Source organism: Camponotus vicinus, unplaced genomic scaffold, assembly GCF_025532165.1.
Source record: "Camponotus vicinus isolate PSW18456_S1 unplaced genomic scaffold, iyCamVici1.0 SCAF_9, whole genome shotgun sequence".
Lineage (NCBI taxonomy): Eukaryota > Metazoa > Arthropoda > Insecta > Hymenoptera > Formicidae > Camponotus > Camponotus vicinus.
This window is the reverse complement of record NW_028141981.1, coordinates 1244689-1262042: the sequence shown is the minus strand read 5'-3', so window position 1 is coordinate 1262042 and position 17354 is coordinate 1244689. Positions and strand designations below refer to the sequence as shown.

Below are 17354 nucleotides of genomic sequence, written 5' to 3'. Positions count from 1 at the left end.
CCGAGACTCGACAGGAAATTTCGAAATTTCTACGTCTTCGTATCAAGTTTACGTCTGATCTCATGCGACCATCATTTCGCATCATCGACGACAGAGATAGCTGCGGAATCGGAGCGCGTGTCACCTTGAAATGAAATCTCATTCTCGATTCGCATATTCGGAGCATCGATCCCACGTGCACTTGCACGGTTTCCACGGTCAAGATGTCATCGATTCTTGAAAGCCGATGCTCTTGATAGTTTCCCCCTTTTTTTTTATCGTCGAGGCGAGTATTAAACGCATTAGCGGTCACCGTTTCCCGGACGATTATTTTGCCGTTTACAACACTGCCGGCATTTATCGTCCAACGAATCGATATGCGATAGTGCAACACGATGAAAAAAGAGATCGCTTTCTAAGCAAGAAAACCGGTTATATTACCGGCTACATTACGGACTTATAAAACGCTAACCGATCGTTAAGAATGGCGATAATAAATACTTGGAGAAAACGCGCGATCGATTCCTCCATGGAACAATAATAATCCAACGCATCTTGATACAAGAACAGAAAAAAAGTCAAACTCTAACGGTGAGAAAATCTCTCCGGTGCCTCATTAAAACCTACAATCCGCCTTCATTATGTCGATATAAAAATACGGACACGCGTGTTAGGCTCGCGGAAAGTCGACGCCAGTCGATTAATCGATGTCGCTCGATGTCGCGGACGCGCGTGAAGAATATCGCGCTGCACGATGAGACGTGAAATTAATCGCGACCGGATGCCGGAGATAACGGGTTAATTACGTACCGACGTACGTAAAACCCGTCTCTCTTTGCGACTCTCGCTCCTCTCTTTCACGTACGCGTCACGTTCGAGATATCATCTGCGCGAGCACGAGCGTTGCCCCGTTTGTCGGACATGCGTGCACATCCGTGTGCGTTCGTCCACCTACCGAAAACGCGCGCAAAAACTGGAACGACTGGCTGCGTCGTCGCGGCACGTGAAATCTGCATGTAATCCCGCCGCTACCGCGTTTCGCAGGCAGGTATCCGGGGATCGATGGGACGTGAAGATTAATTTCGAAACCTCCTATTCATCTGTTCGCGATATCATTTGATTCTCTCGGACGCGGATTTTTTTGTTCGCAGTCATTAAGAGCGGTTTCCGGGATACGAGTCTCCAAATTTTACAGTTTTTCAGAGAATTTACGAACATAAAGAAGACAAAAATACCTTCACCTGCTCGCAAAATGACAGATGTACGTGAATAAATATACGTATAAGAATATATAAATAATCGCGGAATAATCAAATTCGTTCGTAATTAAATTATATCGTAATTATATGTGGATGAGTATTCTTAATTATATAATTATAGGTTGTTTAAGTTGCTGTTTTAACGATAAGCATTTTTATATACTTTATTCCGCGAACGATATGAAGATACTTGACGACGATGTTAACGTCGTTGCTACTCCCCTGAGCGGATCTCACCGAGAAGTTAACGATATCGCGCGCGCGTAACAGTGTCGGCTCGTTGCCTTAACAAGGGCTTGGTCATTATCAAAGCTGTAATTAGTTGCCCGTCGTTTGCGCCATGTTCGCCTTAAACGCAATATCGCAGCTTCTTGCCGCCTCCTTTCACCCTGCTCTTGCCTAGACACCGCTACATGCCGAGAATCGATAGACGAGCTGCGCGCTGTTTTGTACGCAGCTCTAGTAGACACTATTACAGCGCAACGCCAAAGGACTGCAGGTGCTATGAATCTACAACTGTGCGAAATATAAAAATAATAAAAAAAAAGATAAAATCGCCAATAAAGGATCCAAGTGTCGACAAAATGATAGTTGAATTTTCTTCAAAAAGAAAAAAAGAAAAACTGACGTGGGATGCGTAATAATATGCGTCTAAGCGAATTTTGTGTTGATCGACATTAACACAATAAACTTGAAAAATATCACATTTTTTTCTATAATTCTTATTACATATATTAATCATGTAGGATTGTCGTCTGCTTCCTTATTTCGAATCTCGTCGTTTTCAAGAAAGAAAAAAGTTATTGTTCGCGAAATTCAAACGTTATGATAAAGAAAATTTCGAGTCCCCTTTTCGAGACACATCTTGGACGGAAGGGAGCGTAGTGGCTTATTAAATTTGACACTTCAAGAACTCGGAACATTGAAAAGGGACTGGCAATATCAGGCGGAATATATATCCGGCATTACGCCGTCGAAGCAACCACTCTCGCGGATGCGGGATATTCCGTTCAGCCTCCGGGGAATGGGGATTCGTTAATTTCGCTCCGGACACACACGCATGCGAGTGCCGGCGCGAACGTTCGCGCCACAGAATTGCCGAAGCGTCGTTAATTCCCAAGAGATGCAATCGACAAATCTCTTCTAATTTCCTCGAAACACGATATATCAGCAATAGTAAATGATTTGCATGACGCATTATAATTGAAAATTAAAAATAATCTAGAATATATGTTCTTGTTACAACATGTAGAAATTATATAACATTATCGAAATTATATTTTCTGCCATCTCTCATGATTTTTTCTTCAAATTTTTGCAAAAATGTCCATAATGTTTCTCGAAATATAAATAGCAATATTACGATATGAAATCTGGGAGCAGATTTCTGCGGAAAATAAAATCGAAGGCGAGAATTCTCTCGTCTCGGTCAGGGAAATTCAGGCGAATCTAATTCGACGTGGTTCCATGATCGTTTAACGGTGGGATATAAAAGGAGTTTCCGGGCCGAAGACGGCGGCCAGGGCACTCTCGAAGAAGCATTCTCGAGATCGGTTAAAATTGGAAAGGTCCTCGCGTGGGTCAATTCATGATTGAAGAGGCTATTCTTGATGCGAAATTGCCTGAAATTGGTTTACACGCGTACGGGCGGCACATCAGAAATTGATTCGCCTCCCCTCCGTCTCGTCCACATTACGAGGCTCCGAATGCGTTTAATTTTTCTTCCCGGCTGCGTTTATTCCCAACGGGCCGGTCAACGACTCGTACGCTGTCACGGGAAAAATATTCTTTGCCGATACGTTTTTTAGAATTTTCCACGATTTAGTCTCTCCCGTGCGCTACATCTCTATCTCTCATATATCTTTTATCATTTACTTTATGCAAATGCAAACTATTTTCTCCTTTATCCATTCGCATTTCTTTTTATCCGTGATAATTTGATTAATTTGGAATAAATTTTTTTTTAACAAAGATGCATTTATATTTTTTATTACAAGATTTATTTATATACATTGTCACTTTCTTTAATCGTGTTACCATTTTCTATTATTCATAAACATAATAAATAAAAAAATATATAACGATATAAAATCTTTAATTTTTATAAAGAAAGTGATTGTCTGCTTCTCCTTCCTCGCGGCTTGGAAGAAAATGAAGAAACTCGCTGAAATGGCAGAATTTTTGGGGTGGCTACTGATAATGTTTTTAACTCGCCGTAAAAAACGCGTCTTCCTGCTCGCTCCGATCGAGTTATCCCCACGAAGAATGAGAAAAATTAATAAAATGAATCAACAAACCGGCGCCGTAGGGCGCGCATAGCGACGTCGGGCTAAGAATTAGCTAAACGGATTCTTGCCTTGCGAGGCCGCTCGATTTCCACGGCTCGATCCTACGCCTCTCGTCCTGATGAATCTAATTTCGCGTTGAGACAGCGCTTAAGTCTTCATAATTCAAGATTTCCACGCGCAAAAAGTACCGGTAGGATTATCGAATCTTTTCGCATCTACGCGGTTGCGCGGAAATACCTTTCCTCCTTAAACATTTCTCTCGCTTAACGAATGTCGTTTTTGTTTTTAATACTTGTACCTTTATTATTATTTCCTTAGATAAAAAATTTTCTCTTATATTCCGCCGTTGATATCTTTTGAAAAAAATGTGCATTGTAAAATAAAAAATAATAATTTCGGCTTCTTTTATTTACAGATTTACAGAATCAATTTTATCTTTACATTTTTTAAAATCACGAATCATAATTCTTAACTCACACATCTCTGGCGACTATATAAATATAATTCCCGTAAAATCTCTCGCGTAATATTTGAAAGATAGACATCGCAATCGAGAGACGGATAGCCGAGAGAGACGATAAGTCGGGAAGTCGGGGATCGACTCGCAGCTATACGGCGCGTAGTCGCGTTATTAGCCGCGATAATTAACGTCCCACCTCCCGCGTTCTCCCGTCTTCTTCCCCTCACCCCTCACCTCCTCACGTCGTCTGCGCAATCGTTAGTCTCTAACAACCTGGAATTTCGGTCTCGCCACGTAGATTATAGCGACAATTAGCGCGGGGTACACCGTGACGAGATTTCTGACATATTCTTCCCCCTCGTCGTGCCCCCCTCGCGTCCGATCGCGGGATAAGGGGCGAAAGGGAAGGAGGGAGGGAAAGAGACGACGGCAGAACCGGATGAATGTAGGGGGGCTCCTGACAGGCCTCCGTATCGAAAACTGGTAGAGTGTATAACGAGGAAGCGAATCGCTTCTTGGCAAAAACACCGCGAAGTGCTACGGCGCGGCTTAATTGCTTAATCAGACGTAGTAAATCTTGCGACACACAGACATTTACGGCGCGCGATACAATACATAGAGGCTCTTTTTTTCTTTCGGTATCTTTTATTTCTCTATTTTTTTCTCAACTGTATTATTAAAAAATGTCAAAATTTTTATAATTTTTCAAACAGATGTGTATTCAGGCCTCTAGCTTCTCTTTTTATTCCCAATCGCGCCATAAATGACGTACTGTCGCAAATAATCCGCCACGATTCGCCAAACGAAATGATATATTCTCGAATATCCATTGACGATATTTGCGTAATAAATGCGCTGAGCGATTATGTGACATTGATATTTTGACAGATATGGTTCACACGTTTCACGCTTTTCACGTATGTTTCATACGCTCTCAAGACGTACATGCAATCGAAAAACCTAATCATGGATGATACGAGTCAGCGATTACTCGCGATACAAAGAGAGAAAGAGAGACAACTTTAGCTTTACTTTTGTTCGACGTACGCTAAAGATCGATTCTTCCAGTAACACGACGCTCGTTTGTGGTCTCGTTAAGGGAACACCCGGTATATATTAAGGGATAACCGTAACCGGTGATGTAATGCAACACCGCGGGTCCTCCTGATCCCAATCCTTGAATGAGATGGTATCTCCGTAGTCCTGCACACGATGCGTACATTCGATGCGCTTATACCTGCCCACAGTGTGTTGCACGCATGTATGATGCACGTATTATAGTTGGACCGAGTATCGGATGATCCCGGGTATGCTTTACTTTTGCAATAGTGCGCGATGATGTATTCGACGCGTCTAATACCCTTTTTTGCAAAATGATCATGTACATGATTTAGATGTAACCAAATACGTAACTTGAATATGGATTATCTGTGAAAAGATCAAGCAAGAAAAGTACAAAATTTTCAAATTTTTTTTAAATCTTTGAATTAAAAAATTTTTGATAAGTACATTTATTTCGCGCGTTAGCGAAAAATATTCTATTTAAAAAATTTTCTATTTCTTAAAAATAAATTATTTACAATATCTATTCTCTTTCTCTCTTCTTTCTTATCCAATGTTTAAAAATGCGCGAGTTATCAGCCTCTCATTTTAGAGTTGTACGATACAGATAATCCCGTCCCCCAAAAACATTGTGCGATATATAATAAATTTTTACATTAAATGAGCTTCCAACTTTTTGCCGACTGTCTGGCGAAAGAGTTCGTTCGCGCGGATAAAATTCGAAAAATGATTTCGTTCGCAACTCGTCCACGAAATACGCAAAATACGGCGTGTTCGCGTTACAATTTTTACATTTGAATTTTGACAATGACGATATCCGCCTCGGGCCATGAAAGCGTTACCCCTATCGCGCGCAATGATATCCCCCTACTCGGTCACTGGTGCATGAAACAGTTAAGCATCGACAATGTAAGCCAATCAAGGGGTGGGTACATAAGGGGTGTATCAGAGAACGGGCCGCGGTAATCACCCAGAATTGCGTTAAATTTAAATTTTTACTCCTGCGCCCCCCTAGGGCTTCGCATCTTGGTCTTTTGAACCTTGGCGACTCGCTAAAGAAGATGTATCCAAGAGAAACATCAAGAAGAGAGAGACTTTTCAACTTCACATGATACATAAATATGAATTACGTAGATTTTGAATACGAATACATTTGGCAATTACATGTATTCTATAATGATTCGAAGGAATTTATCAAATTTTAGAATAGAACAAGTCGAAATAAAGATCGTTAAACACTTGGAAAAATCTGATATTTTTTGTTATCGTATAAATACAATTATACGTTTGTGCCGAGAAGAATATCAAGAAAAACATTTCACGTATTTAAATTTGGGAAAATCTAAACTGTATGACAATTCGTCGTTTATAATCATTTCTGGAACGTACCCCGAGGCACGAGCTCCGGTTAGATTCCCTTTAGAGTGGCTCGGCAAGAGAGCCCCACGGGGGTCTCGAGAATATTACGGAGCAACAAAATAATAACGCGCGCAGAGACGAGGGGAGGGGGAGGGCGGACAACAGAAGGGACGGATGCAGGGCCAAAGGCGGAGGGGGAGGGCGACGGAGTCTAGGGCGCAGCCAGCTAAACACACACGACGACTAAAAGGCTTACGGGGTAATTTGCGACGGCTTAAGGCCAGGCCAATCTGATCCATCCTGCGTATACACGTGAAATCTTATACCACAACCGCGACGTATATACAATGTTCTTCGTACCGAAGGAAACAAGAAGACACGGACGGAAGAGATAGACGACGCGAGGGGAAGAAAAAAGTCGCGATGCGACTAGAAGGGAAGAAAACGAACGGGATGGGGAGGGGGAGAAGAAACTCTTTGAAAAACGATAGCGTCCTCCGTATTTCCTCTCGTTTTTTCTTTCCTCTCCTCTCCTCCTCTTCGTCCGTTCTCTCACGTTTGCGATCACGACTCGTCCTCCCGACTCTCGATTGCGGTGAACACGAGCCGCGGTTTTCACGGGCTGTCGCGCAGAATTTGGACGGCGAATTTTTTCCCTGAATATAGTTAATTGAGCGTGCGTCGCGGTGCGAGCGAAAAGTTACCGAAGGTTGTCTCCTCTTTTTGCACCTGCGGATCTTCTTCGCCGCCGTTCCTCTATTCAGCGATATATATCCATGAAAGCATCTATATATTTTTTTTTTAACTAGGTTACTAACTTTCTTACTTATTTTTATTTTTATTCTTTTTTTTCTTATTATTCTCGAGATAATAAATATACTGTTTAGACACTGGTTTTAGACATTTTCATTTTAAGACAGATCTCTGTTGTGATTTTTTATTTTTTTTACAACTAAATACATTTATAACGTTATATAGCTATTAATTATATTTTTTAAATGAATACAAGGATGAAATATTGCAAGATCTCGGCTGTCATGGTTGAATGAATAAAAATATTTATATCTTCCTTTTCTCCCTCTCTCTCTCTCTTTTCTAAGTAAGTATTCTTATAATCCCAAACGGAGAACCCTAAACCACCAGTTTCTTATCCTCTTTTTATCGCGCGAGGAAACAGACTATTCATCCGGCCTATAGAGAATTTTCATTGATCGCGTCTCCATTCCGCTGAACGAAATAAACGTCTCGCAGTAATTCGCAACGCCGCCAAACAAGATCGTCGACGGAGACAGAGTACAGGGCGAACGCGGCGGACGAGATCTATAGAAAGAGAGAGAAGAGAAAAAGAGAGAGAGAGAGAGAAAGAGCATATTTCAGGAGCAAAACTTAATTTGCCCCGAAGTGTGCCACGGGACTTGAATCGATTCGAGGGCCCTCGAACCTCGGAGAGCCTCTAAGCGACGGCGCGTGCCTCAATCGGATGCCATTGAGGTTTCTCTCCTCTCCTCTCGTCATGCGATAATTGAGAGGCATCGATTGTGTAGCGGCTCTTTCGATCTCGTCCTGTTTCCCCGAGTTTCGCGAACAGTTCGAATTCGTTCCGCCAGCGACCACCTACAAAGTAGCTCCTCCGAAATACACTCCCGGCTTGTATAGTAACTGTGACTTTGCTTGGAAACTATAAACGAATATAGATTGCGCGAATAACCGTATCGAATAGTAAATTACCCATGCATCCGAAATATACATCGAGGATTCTTTTTTTAAATAGATTTAAAAATCACATATAGATCAAGACACTTTGTCAAGAGAAAGAGTATAAAGCAGAGAATACTTTAGGAAAATATATTCATCTTCATTGTTTCTCTCGGCAATTTCTTAGTATTTTCCATTTCCATGTCAATCCAACGTGAAAAGCGAGTAGATGAACATCGTAAGTTCTTCTAAGTCTCCCCATCCCCCTCTTCCCTCTCTCTCTTTCTCTCTCTCCTTCTTTCTCTCTCTCTGATTCCATCTACCGTGTCACCTCGTCTGACAAAAAGAACCCTACGTACAAGTTTAGGATACGTTAAGAGGCCCTTCACGGTGTTTGCCGGCAAACACCCTTCGTTCTGGCGTTGCCTCGATGGCGCCCCTGCTACCTCATGAGACGAGGCATTCGTGTCCCTACCGCTCTCGCGCACACAAACGGAGTCTGATTACATATTAATTATTTACCGAGCGATTTCTGATGTACGTACCGACCGTCTCCTCCGGAACGGGTCATTAAATTAAATGAAACGCCAAATTCCGCGGCGCAACGTGTCCCCGTGAATATTCACGCGCGAAATACTTTAATTTTAACGGCAAACTAAAACGAAATATAAGCTATGGGAGATGTACCGAGAAAATAATCTGTACCTTTAAATCGATATATACGTGTTTCCTTTTTTTATTGTTAAAAATGTACATCATTATTCAATTACAGAGATTTTCTGAAAACATAAAAATCGAATAAAATTATATTAATTTCAAGTATTAAACTTCATCAGCGCGTCAAGTTACCATCTCTTTCTGGGAAGAAAAATAATTCAATTATTTATGATAAAAAGCGTTGTATATTAATATAACATCTTCTATAATTAGTTTACTCAATACACTTCATTAAGTGTCTTTATCCGCGCTCTTTTTAATCAACTGTGAAATACTTGAAAAAATGACTATCCACAGTGTGTGCATCGGTGCGTCGTGTAAGATTCACGGAAGCGGACAAAAACAAGATCCGCAATCAGTGTAAAGCCGTGCAAAACGTGCCCTTCCAATTTTAAAAGCACTCTAGGTAGCCAATTACGGACCTTCGAATCATTAACCTGTCGATTTTGCGATCGCTCGGACAAGACACGCAGGCGGGCATTTAAAATTCGCGAAGAAAAACGCATTCTCAAGTTTTATTATCGTTTCTCTCGCTCCAGTGCGGACAACATTTTCTCGTTGTACGGATAATTTTTCGGAGAATGGGACCGAGGGTAATTTCCGCCAAAGATGGACATATACACACGGGCTGAGAGAGACAACGGGATTAGTGCTGGCCACGTATTCTCGTGAAATATTAGGGTCGGGATTTAATTTTCGGAGATTTTTCCCACGAAGAATGCCCAGGAAACCGGGTACCTCGTACAAAAGCCTGGGCAAACACTCAACATGTCTACGCTCCTGTAGGAAAATGTTTGTCGTCGTCTCTAGTCAACGAGCGCATCTTTCGAGAGGGACAGAGTCGCGCGGTTCGCTAATGCGACAGGACTATTGTCGTGAGATCGTAATAACGAATTTTAAAATCGCAACAAAATTTAAATCCACATTGAAACGTATAATGCTTCGTATATAAATGGAATTTGCAAAATATATTTTTTAAATATTTTTGGTTTAATTCTAAATCTGTTTAATTAAAGTTTTATACTTATTATGTTCATATTTTGCTCAGATCGCTACGAAATGAACTGTTTATATCATCTGGAATATTTAAATCGAGAAACCAAGGCTTCGCGATCAGTATTACTAGCTATAATTTACAGATTAATGAATTGCAAAATTAATGCGATAGCTATCATGCCTCATCGTTAAGCTATAATTTGAATAATATTAAATTTATATATACGAATCAATGATGTAACTCGAGTAACTTGCTAGCTGCGTCTCGGTTATTAATTACATATCAAACGATAACGTATCGCAAATTATACTGCTCGATTTACGGCAGATAATTAAGTTCAACATAAATGAGTCAAGGTAACATCAATCAACATAGCTACGTGTATAATTTTCATGCAAATATATACGAACGTTTTGTTAACATATTACAGCTAAATAACATAAGTGGCTTGAAAAAGATACAGCACGTATAAAGAAAATGAAGGAAAATCATGGATAACACGAGCAAATATCAATCTACAAGATAAGTTCTCATTTCCTACAAAATGGATCGTGAAACGTTTCCCGTCCCAAACAAACGAGAAATTCGCTTAAAAAAAAAAAAGAAAAAAAAACCGTTCGACTATCCACCCGATCGCGTTTGGAGCCGAGAGACAACTATCGATGGGTATCGGTTTTCAGTCGGTGTGCATCGCGCCGACTTAAAAATCTTCACAAACATATATCGAGCCCGCGGGGGCTGGCTACGCGACGGCGGAACAAGTGAGGTCGCCACGTCAGTGGATACTCTTTGTTCGCGGGCAAACATTTGCCCGGTTTCTCAGAGCTCCCGAGACTGAAAGGGCGACAGAAAGACGGAAAGAATCTGGCCTGTCAACCCCGGGGGCCCGGCCAAAGAAAATGCAAACCGCACTCACTCCTCTCGTCGGTAGAACGCGCCCGTCGTCGTCGTCCACGGCAAAGAGACGCGTCTCCCGATGTTGGCCCGGATAAAAATGTTGCAAATCATGGGCTACCTGTCCCGCTGATGCGCCGCCTCGCTCGTCGCGCTGCCACTTGAAACATCTCCGGCGTAATGCGCGAACCAGACCCCTTTGTCTCGAACGTGCGTTATCCGCCTAACGTTAACCTTGAGATGCAAAAAGCTGGCGCGATAAGATGCACGAATACGGATGCGTTTTTATACGCACCTTTCTTTCGTAAGATAACGATAGCATAGGAGATAATTACTTTAAAAGTCAAATATTATTTTTTTATTATTACGAAACCTTTTTTGTTTGCAAAAGTCAAGATAAAAAATTTGTAAATGAAGAGCAAACATCCGAGATTACTCTTCATATATCATACATTCTCGAAACTCAATTATTTTATAATTATTTTAAATATTTTATTTCACAATTTTCAAGCAATTTTGGTGGATTCATATGAATGGAACACATTTTTCTTCAGAGACATAGGCGAGGGAAGCACGACGCGAACGAAAGATTAAGAGAGAGAGAAAGAGAGAAAGAAAGCAAAGAAAGGGTTGCGATAGTGAGAAAAGAATTGAGCATCGAGTTCCGAGTCGAGCAAGAGGGCCCCGTATCGTTTTAACGTCTCTATTAGCGGCTATTAAAAATGAGCTAGCGTCGAAAAAAAGAAGTTGAGAAACGAGGGCGAAACACGGTGAGAGCGGGAAGGCACGGAAGAGAAAGAGAGAGAAGGAGACACGAGGGGTCCGCGTAGTAACCTCCCTTGGAATCGCGAGACCTCTGTTCACATGCCGTCTCTTCCTCGTACCGGTATCCAGTTACCTTTTGTGGAGGACTTCGCATGGCTCAGATTCTCGAACGATATGTACTCCATTGTGTGCAACGGATATTTAGCATTGGTACAGGGTTGGTCCGAATGAGGGATCGAAAGAGGGGAGGCGAAGGCGGGGAGGTGGTTTCGTACCGCGCACGAAATCCACGGTATCCCCTGACACGGGGGGTAGATTCTGTTAAAATGATATCCCTCGTCAGTCTCTCGCGACTCTTAAGATAGATCCGCTCACGATATCGGACTGAAATCGATCGCTCTTTTTATGTTGTAAAAAATAAAAAAAATAAAAAAATAGAAATCATAGAAATTCATTCGTGAGATGAAGGATTGGGTCGGACATTTGCTACTCTGCAGTATCACGATTTCAGCTCGAAAAAGGTCGAGCGGAGCGAATAATATCCTGATTCAGCGAGTTATAATCGTGCTGGCTATTTTGTTTTTTTAATACAAACCAAAGGTCAACAATTAATACCACGTGTGTTAATATCGCGCGATCGATAATTAATATTAGATGATAAGAAACGGTACATTCGTAATGTCCTGTGTCGTACTATTTTGCATGCTAATTCCTCAACGTCAATCTTCCAAGAACACTCATCAGTACACCACATGCGGGCACGTAATTTGTCGCGAGAATCAGAGGACGGTGCGACGGCGACGCAATTTCTCAGCGTAATTCCGAGTAATTCGAATAAAGCCGGGACACTTGTCTTCCCCGGGGACAAAAGCCGCGCACCTTTCACCGCGTGTTCCTCGATCGGGGATCAATGGAGAGCTACCAACGTCGGGCACAACACCATCTTGCGCGTAATTACAGTAGCTTCCGTCACGGTTTGAGCCCTGGTCATCGTCCCCGTGCATAATACTTTATAATATACGGCGGGATTTCAAAAGTGACTCGTCATGCGGCATAAATACTTTAACGGCGGCAGCGCACCGTCCTCCTTCTCCTCCTTCACCTCCTTCTCCTCCTCCTCCTCCTCCTCCTTCTCTATCCCGCTGCACCTGATACTTTCCCCCGGCCGCGCTGATGAATTTCTTTTTTAATCACCGCCGCGTCTCGCGCCGAAAGTACAACGTCACCTGTTGGCCTTTGCTATCGCGCCGGTTCTTTTCGGCACGATGCGATTCGCCACGCGAATCCGCGCGCGCGAGAGCGACGTGTAAATGCATAACGAAGTGCGTGCGAAATCGTTTTTAGTGCAAGCGGAAGAGCGAACGCGAATTGAGACGAAGAATCGAGTTTGCCTCGCGTCTTTATCCGTCAATTCGTGCAAATGTTTTTTAGCAAAAATTTCTGTCCGATTGTAACCATCTTTTTTTATTTCCATGATTTAGTAGATGCAAGATGAATAAATTTACAATAAATGTGAAGGAATAAAACGCGGTCGTCGAATTATCTTTCTTCGAACTTACGTCTATGCAACGATAAACACACATTTTCTGGTCTATCAAAGCTGTATTAGCTCCTATATTGTCTCGTGAACGAGATTATCAACGCTAAGACAGTTTACAAAAAGTGTATTGTGGTTGGAGTATTAATTATAACGGTACACGCTTCATTAATCTTTTTCCGAACATTGATGGGCGGAAAATTTAATGCCGAGGATAGGAAACCAGCGCACATAATTCGATCGTAAATTATTCTATAACTGTCTTCCTTCCAAACATTCGTTCTTAATCCGCTCTTATATATTCTGTATATTAGCGTAGGAGAAATATTTAAAATATATTACAAACATATATATATATATATATATATATATATATATATATATGTTTGTATATATATATATATTATATATATATATATATATATATTTGTATATATATATATGTATAAATTCTTAATCTCTGTCAAATAAGAATCACAAATACTAATTTAATGAGTTGATGTAGGTGGTCAGACTAAGAAATGATTAATTGCTAACTGCAACTATGATACAATGGAAAGTAGGAATCAAGTACCTTCTTCAAATGATATTCTGAGTTTCCATGATAAATATTTCGAATTTCAGATTTGCAAAATCCTTTAATCGCATTTCAAGTAACTCCAAAAAAAATTTAATATTTTATTTCATATTTATTTTTATTATAACTCACAAGATATCATTTTAAGTAGCTGAATTGAAATTGACTTGATATAAAAAAATCATTAAAATAAAAAAAACGCAGCAACAATACGGACAATGTTGCTGTTGCTACAAGTATCGAAAATCTTTCAATTTGTCACTCGTCAGGATGCAATTAGCGCAGATCACGATTAATAACATAATTTTCACCGTAGAGTATTAATGCTCCTTTTATGCATGCCGAAAAAATTGACACCCGAGTCTCCGCGTTTTAATGCCACGACATTAAGACGATCTCAATGGAGACGATCGCAGTGGAATACCGAGTGGGATGAGACCCCTGGCACATAATAAGTCGTATCGTAGCCTCGTGCGGGTATCTTGTGAAAGGACGAATATAAAGGCCAACGGTCCGGGAGCATAATTAAAACGCGTCGAATGTCTCGCATATGGAGGTGAAAACATAAGAGAAAGGCGAAGACGTGTGGGTGAAAAAATAAAAAAAGGGAAGCGAAAAGAACAGCAAAAAAATGCAAAACTCGTATCACCGCGTCAATCAGGTAGCAAACGATCGAAGAAATTTAAAAATGCGTTTAGAAAAATACGACGTATTATATAAATTACAAGTTTAGACTGGTCCAAAAAAAAATAAAAAAAGAGGACAAGTGGAAAAAAAATTCATACGCAAACATGTATAATACAAAACAGTTATTAGATAATAAGCGAAAGATAAATGAGTTGAAAATTAACTATAAGTAATAAAACGAAAATTAAATAATTGAATTTCCATATGAAAGCGGAGTTCTTGAATTACGTGTAACAACTGCTCTCATCTTTTGTATCGTAATTACACTTGGTGCAAAATCAAAATCGAACGGTGCGTATTCACGGTCGATTATTTCATTATTCACGAGTATAATTCAGCCACGACGATCAAGTCCCGATTGCGTTGGCAAGAGCATGACGCTATTTCATCTGATTAACACACATCGCGTACCTTTTTAGCTCTTCAGCGTGCGTATTACGTATGCCTATGTTCTGCGTTACGTACGATCGGAGATTATTTCAACGTCACCGTCGGAAGAACCCGGTTCACCGGCTTCCGCGCGCCGACGTGTCGTATTAATCTATCCGGGTGTGCCATCAGACGCAATGAAAAGGAAGCTTACATGAATATTCACGTAGAATCATAAAATGCAAAATACATTCTCATGATGTTAATTAAATAATCTTGAGCAAAGACGCATTTCAAGAGCGATAAGGCTCGTGAAAGACGTCATCCACTTTAAATTTGTTTTATTTTATGCACACAATAAGTACACAAGCTTGAGCCAAACGTAGCGCAAAAAAAATTTAATACGATAATAGGAATATTGTAATAACGTTATTATCTTATAGACTACCGATACATATACCGCGGACAAGATTGATTTGCATCTCGACGCGTTCTCGGGGAGGAAGGCGAGTGGTTCGCCTCGAACTTACCATTCGTCGCAATCGGGTTTTTTCCCCGATCACGAGAGAGAACGAACAATTCGACGTTTCCGCCTCTCGAGGAGGCGTTACCGTGGTAACAGTACGGGCCCGACTCGAGACTCGATTAGCAAAGAAAATACGAGAGGATCTCGGAAGCCCCGTTACTAGGATCGATCTGCGGCCGAGAGGCTTTTAAGACGACCGCGAAGTCTCATTGTCTTTAGCAAAATGGCGAATGATTCTCAAGCGCGCTCTTCATCCCCGTGAACCCCGAACGATTCTTTATTCCCTCCGAATCGATAGACAATAAACACAATCGCGTTCGTTGCCAAAATAACGGACGTCCTTGACGATATCTTTCGCGCGATCTTAACATCCGCCTTACTACGGAACTCGATCAGCTGATTGATAACGGTTCTATAAGCTTGATTCCCCAGATCGTGAGTTTTTTTTCTACAACGAGATAATTCTGATCCGATATCGTAGGTCAATCTGAATTCTTTAATTGCCCCTCTGAGAGGATGCTTTTTAACACCATGTAGTGTGTAACATCGGTATAATATGTACCTTCCCGTCGACGAACGAACGGTTACGTTACACACGATCATTCGTCATTTCTGCGCGTATACGCGGCGCGCGTGTGAAGTTTACCGTGTTTTTCCGTATCTATCCGTGATCTGCCGAGTAATGAGGTGGATCCCTCCTTTATGCGAGAACCGTCGTCGGGAATCGTCGTTACTCTCCCGTGAATCCTCGGCCTCTTCACCTGGGAAGGATGAACGCGCTCATTAATTACGGCCGCGCTCTCCGCGGCGATGACTGGAGAAACAAAGTGTTTTCAGCGCGCCGCGTGCACACATCCACGTGTACATTACGTATGTACATCCATCCACCCCTACAATGAGCTACCTCTAAGCGAGAATGAATTCAAATTCCCACCGCGATCACACGCGCACATTTTATGTGCGTCTTTTCGCATCGAGAAGCTAACCAGTTTAAAGTTCGAATAGCAAATTCTTTTTTCTTCTGTTTTTTTTAGTCAAGAACTTCTTTCGTAACAAGATGATGGAATTAATGCAAAAATTTTTTTGTGATGTTTACAACATTTTCATACGAGCAGCAATCGTGATTATATTTGTATATCTCGCGGCTTTTGATATTTTAAAAATTAGATCATCAGTAGTTTATTATAATTTCTCGTGGCTTTTGATATTTAAAAAATTAGATTATCACTAGTTTATTATAATCTTTCTATAAAATATAATCAAAAGAGAGGAATTTAAAAATGATATTATTCAATTCTCAAGTTTATTTTTTTTGTATTTTTCTTTATTATTTTTATCTTCATCTCTTTAATTTTAGGTTTTTATTTTTTTAATTTTTTAAATATATTTATTTTATTTTTTTGTAATATCTCAATTCTCATTTTTCTTATTATCTTTTTATCTGATTTGAATCTACTACTAAATTGTCTATGAGTTGAATCTATTACTAAATTGTCTAAATTATCAGACCTCTCCTAAGTTATCACAAATAAATTATCGTTACTGAATTATTACTACAATTTTTCTTTTAAAGCTGATTCTCACGTTGCTAATTATATTTTCCTCTATTACTTTTTTTCATTCGTCACGAGGTATCAGATGTAATCTTATTCACGACAAGCATGTTTTACGATTTTTCAATTCTTTTTCAATATACCGATAATATCAGTTGATAATTGCAATAATTACGGATTATTTGCAGCAGAATGCAGCAACAATCAGGCCAAGGAAACGGAAATGCGCGACGCACTTTGAGTCCAGGGCCCGGTGGTAGCAGCAGCGAGGATTCCGACATTTCCCTCGGAGGAACTTCACCGCCGTCGCCGAGTTCCTCGCCGCCACCGAATCATCAACCATCCCCGGTCCCCCTCGGATCTCTCGGACCTCTGCCACCTCCTTCCTTGAATTTCCGTTTTGATCCTACGCAGCCGCATTTTCGATTTAGCCATACGACGGCTTTTAAATTCCCACCAACGAACTTCCGATTCGGACCGCACAGCCCGCAGCCTAATCATCCGAATATGCCGGGTGGAGGGATTTTTAGGTTCGCGGAATCCAGCCCTTTTCAAGCGGTAGGGCCCAGAGGTGACCCAACATCGAGGTAAGTTTGAATAGCTGACATCTCGTTACAAGATTTTTCTTTC

General features: G+C 40.9%; 2 protein-coding genes across 6 annotated transcripts in view; one reads left to right on the top strand and one right to left on the bottom strand.

Annotated features, from left to right (window-relative positions):
- Positions 1 to 17354, bottom strand: part of LOC145976746 (uncharacterized) — a 166937-nt gene that overhangs the window by 100762 nt on the left and 48821 nt on the right. For both annotated transcript variants that reach the window (XM_083108095.1, XM_083108096.1), the window contains exon 3: positions 15818 to 15932. In XM_083108095.1, the coding sequence (XP_082964221.1) occupies positions 15818 to 15932 (115 nt within the window). The remainder of the gene's footprint in view (positions 1 to 15817; positions 15933 to 17354) is intronic.
- Positions 1 to 17354, top strand: part of Optix (optix) — a 45911-nt gene that overhangs the window by 27002 nt on the left and 1555 nt on the right. For 2 of the 4 annotated variants that reach the window (XM_083108087.1, XM_083108085.1), the window contains exon 2: positions 16916 to 17311. In XM_083108087.1, the coding sequence (XP_082964213.1) occupies positions 16916 to 17311 (396 nt within the window). Of the gene's footprint in view, positions 1 to 16912; positions 17312 to 17354 lie in introns of all 4 variants that reach the window. The other 2 variants (XM_083108086.1, XM_083108083.1) reach the window with 1 other exon arrangement.